Source organism: Cupressus sempervirens, chromosome 11 (assembly GCF_028749045.1).
Source record: "Cupressus sempervirens isolate cs-2001-9-10 chromosome 11, ASM2874904v1, whole genome shotgun sequence".
NCBI lineage: Eukaryota > Viridiplantae > Streptophyta > Pinopsida > Cupressales > Cupressaceae > Cupressus > Cupressus sempervirens.
The window spans coordinates 174,345,986-174,350,923 of NC_143128.1; the positions used below are offsets into that span (position 1 = coordinate 174,345,986).

Consider the following 4,938-nt stretch of genomic DNA (forward strand, 5'->3'; position numbering starts at 1 on the left):
AAGTAATTTATTATTATTATTAAAATATGTTAATAATTGTCAATAATGATGTTTAGAATAGGCAAAAGCCTACAATGCAATAGTAACTTGCGAGTTTCTCATGTGGGAGGTTTTGAATTCAAATCTACTTTTGCTTAACATATAATAATAATTAATTCCCACAAATAATAATAATTAATCTATAGAAAATTTACAATAATGTATATGTTCAATTATTGAACCAATTACAAACTAGAAAATTAATATATAAAAATTATTTATATTCAACTATTATAATTTGATGTTGTAAAATTTAATATATTTTTTCGATTGATTATTTGATTTATAACTAAATTAGCAATCAACAATTCAACCATTCCATTAGTATCTTGTCAAAATACTTGACTTAAATCATAACTGAAAAAATAACTAAATCAAAGTTAATCATTCCATTAGACATGATTGAAAAAATAACTAAATCAGTAGTCAATCATTTGATTAGTATGCTACCAAAAGATTTGACTTAAAACCATTCCCTCGCTTTCTATTCAGTTGAAAGAATTGAATTAAAACATTTCCTTCATTTTGTATTCTACCAAAAGACTTGACTTAAAACCTTTCCCTAAAGAGCATAAACACAACCCTTTTGTATTCTACCCAAAGACTTGACTTACCTTCAGAAACAACCAACCTATTGGCAGCCCAATAATTCCAAATTTGACGGAGCCAGGCAAATGGAGTCATATATATAGGATGCACTGAGTGGTAGCTTGTAGAGTTCATAATCTTTATTGATAGCCTTGGATAGAAAACTTAGCAACCTCATTTCAGCAGTATGGAAGGAGAAATGCAGCAGCTCCATGTTATGATGGTTCCTTGGCTTTCGAAAAGCCACATCAAAGCCTACTTAGAGCTCGCGAAGAAGTTGGCTGCTCACGGTCTCAAGATTTCCTTGCTCTCCACTCCCCTCAATATCGAATGGATTACGCAGCAGCTACAGCCCATGCCAGAAATTGATCTGCTGGAGCTTCCACTGCCCTCCATAGATGGACTGCCCGCAGGCGTGGAGTCAACTGCAGATTTGAAGCGAGGAGGAACATTTGAGCTTCTCATCAGAGCAATGGACGGCTGGGAGAAACCATTCGAGGCCCTATTGAAACTAATTTCACCGGATTTTGTAATCCACGACATGACGCTGTACTGGGCTTCTCCAATGGCCGCCAAACTGGGCATTCCCACCATATTTTTCGTCATCACGTCCCCCGCTTGTGCAGGCTTCCTTCTCGGCCACGAAGCCGCCATGATATCAGACGAGGGCATCACAGTCACAGATCTGACGGTGCCGCCACTCGGTTTCCCCTCGAAGCACATCCGCCTTGCACCGTTTGATGCCCGGAAGAAGATTTATGTATTCATGAAGATGGAAGGGCAGACTAGCATGGCAGAGCGCTGGAGCATGTGTTTTCAGGGTAGCTGGATTGTAGCCTTCAATTCGTGCTTAGAATTAGAAGGTAAATACTTGCAATATTTAGAAACAACCACCGGCAGGCCCGTGCTCCCCGTGGGACTTCAGATGCCCGATCTGACGCCGCCTCCGGCAGATGACCTTTGCTTGGCGTGGCTTGACTTGCAGAAACCCCGTTCTGTTGTGGTGGCCTCCTTCGGCAGCGAATGCATTCTCACGAAACAAGATCTGGCTGCCTTGGCGCTGGGCTTAGAAGACAGCGGGCTTCCATTTCTGCTTATTCTTCTCCACCAGATGGCCGATGAGTTCCCCCAAGGCTTTGTGGAGCGCACGCAAGGAAGGGGACTCTTGGTGACGGAGTGGGCGCCCCAGTCGCACATTCTAGCTCATTCTTCTGCGGGAGCGTTTCTCAGTCATTGCGGATGGACATCGGTGAGTGAAGGATTGAGGTTTGGGGTACCCTTTGTAGGTCTTCCATTGCAGCACGATCAAGGAATAAATGCTAAGCTTATCGTCCACGAACTCAAGTTGGGGGTGGAGGTCAGGAGGAAGGAGGAGGATGGTTCTTTTTCCAAGGAGGATGTCGGTAAAGCGATACGGACATTAATGGTGGAAGAGGAAGGGAGACAGATCAGATCTCGCGTTCAAGAAATTGGAGGAGTATTGACCAGAAACAATTGCGAAATCTATCGTTCAAACGTCCAAAATTTCGTATCTCTCATCAAACAGAAGGCGCCCTCCAAATAGGCATTTCACTAGTACCAGCACTGTAGTGATCAAATCGTGTGATAGCATAAACATTTACGCTTGTATGAATTAGTTGGATACTATATGTTTTAAGTTCTTAAAGGTATTCATTGCATCCGAACTATCATCGTTGTCGTTGTCCAGACATTTGTATTGTTTCACATATTAAATTACTAGTGTAAGTCTTGATTATACTTTTTAGACTTTGTTCAGAGTTTTTCCAGTCTGATTGTTCTTTAAAGTTTCGTTTTCATATTGAACAAAAATTACAGTTTTGAGGTCCTGTTGAAGGCACGTCTTTTTTCCACCTTTGGACAGTAGTCATTGTTTTAGATTGGCCCGGTTTAGTGCCCTCGAGTAGGGACCACTTAACCCAACGTATCCATGTATCTTCAGATTCAACGTTTTGTATTCAACAGATTGCGTTTGCATTCCGCTTAACTTTATATCGTTCATTGGTTTCTATCCTCGGGGCCTTCTCGGTCTGTAGTCTCACATTCTTCGAATCAAACATTTTCTATATAATTATTCCAAATATTTTCATATATAAAATATAAAGATTCAAAGTTCTTATATTATTCAAAGAATAATATAAAATTAAATTTTGTAGATATTATAAAAGAATATTTTGAATGAATGTATATAATTATTATAATATATCTTGGATATTGTATTATAAAAGAGCAATTTGGAAAATATGTATATAATTATAAGATAAACAAGACTTCTTCAAATCCAATATTGACATATTTAAATCTAACAAAATTTGTCTTTTGAATAACTAACAATAGTCATATATGCATAATAATTGATAAATAATAGTCATATCTAAAGTCTGTTATATAACTAATACAGTCAAAAATTAATTATTTTTCTCAAAATAAACATTTTCTTAATGATGCTAATCTTTGATTTAATCTTTATATATTTAAAAATATTTGCAATAATTGTATAGATAGATATTTTTAAAATTTCAAATTACATATCATATCATATAAAACATAACCAACAAATATTTAAAAACTAATAATACTTGTAAATTTTAAATTTTAATTATAATAAAATTATTTCTTATTTAATTTTAAATTATTCTATAAAATAATATTAATTATAAGTTAGGCAAGAGCCTCTAACACATCGGTAAATTGAGAGCTTCTCATTGGGAAGTCTTGATTAATACATATTAATAAATAATCTTAAGGATGGGATAAAGTGGCTCATTACAAGACTCCTTATCAATTGGGACCTGTTGTTGGTTATAGATGGAAGCATTCCTCTGATTGGCCTCCTGGAGGTACAGACATGGATCGTCAGGAGCTTTCTCAAATTCTAGCCTCTAGAGAGTGTTCCTCTCTGCTTGGTCCAGATGTATTGGCTTGGGGCGGTACCTTGTCTGGTAAATATCATGTCTCTGCTGGGTATCAGGAGATAACTAGACAATTATTTGGGGATGCTGAGGTCCCTTGGTGGAAGCAAGTCTGGAATAAAGTTTCTTGGTCCAAGTGCAATTTTTTCATGTGGCTAGTGGCTCACAACCGTTGTCTTACCTGGGATAATCTTTGTAAACGTGGATTTCAGGGTCCCTCTTATTGTGTTTTGTGTGGTAATGGAGAGGAGTCTGTCTCCCATGTGTTCTTCCATTGCTCCTATTCTACTCAGATATGGCACCTTTGGTGGAGCGCTTGGGGTTGCTCTTGTCGGCATGCTTCCTCTTTGCCTGAGTTCTGGGCTCGCTTGGGTAGTGCTCCCTCCAAGTCTTCTTCTCTCCATGCTGCTTGGATTGCTGGCCCATCTTTCATGCTTTGGCATATCTGGTTGGAGAGGAACTGTCACATATTCCAAGATGTTCAGCTTGGTGTTTTGCATCTTTGGTGGAAAATATCACATTCTCTCCAGGAAACTATTCTTGTGAAGTGTGAGCTTGATGGGGGTATGGATCCGGTTGATCTTGCTATCTGTAATCGCCTCAATTTTCATCTGCAAGATGGGGTTGTGGCTCATAGGTTTCCTTCTATGTCCAGGAAGCTTCACCATCAGAGGAAGGGTCGGGTTAACCGAGTTGGGCACTGGACTCCTCCTCCCTGTGGAGTTCTGAAAATTAACACTGATGGTTCTTCTCGTGGGAATCCTGGTCCGGCTAGTATTGGCGGAGTGGCTCGTTGTAGTTCTGGGAATGTTAAATTTTTCTTCTCAATTCATAAGGGTGATTATACTAACAATCTCATGGAAGCTCAGGCTATTTTATATGCTGTGGAATAGTGTTGCTTGTGGGGATGGAGTAAGATTATTTGTGAGTCTGATTCCCAGGTCGTGGTGAACATGCTTTCTTCGCAAGAGCTTGAGGATGTTAGTTGGCAGCTGGCCACTGTTGTTAAGCAGATTCTTTTCTTCTCTTCCTCTTTTCAGTTCATTAGGTTCAAGTATATTCCGTGAGAATGGAATAGACCTGCTAATTGTTTAGCCAAATGGGCTTCTAGTCATGATCCGGGTTGGAATATTAGGGATAGGGGGGAACTGTCCTTTGAGATGGTGCAAGAATTTGATGATCTTGTTGCTCAAGATCGAGCTCCTTGTTGAGCTCTCCTTGTTGTATTCCTTTCTGTCTTAATAAATTTTTACCCCTCTTTAAGCATAAAAAAAAAAAAAAAATGATTAATAAATAATCTTAACAATAATAATGAAGGGACTTGAATATTAATGTAAGAAAGAAGTAAATTATTTCCATAAGAAGAAACAATTATAGATTG

At 38.5% G+C, this 4,938-nt stretch overlaps 1 protein-coding gene across 1 annotated transcript; it reads left to right on the forward strand.

Moving 5' to 3' along the window:
- The first annotated feature begins 768 nt into the window (after window positions 1-768).
- On the forward strand, window positions 769-2,383 carry LOC149528766 (UDP-glycosyltransferase 91D1-like). The gene has a single exon (XM_089810264.1). The coding sequence runs from the start codon at window positions 815-817 to the stop codon at window positions 2,189-2,191; it is 1,377 nt and encodes a 458-aa protein (XP_089666390.1). The 5' UTR covers window positions 769-814; the 3' UTR covers window positions 2,192-2,383.
- The last annotated feature ends 2,555 nt before the right edge of the window (window positions 2,384-4,938 follow it).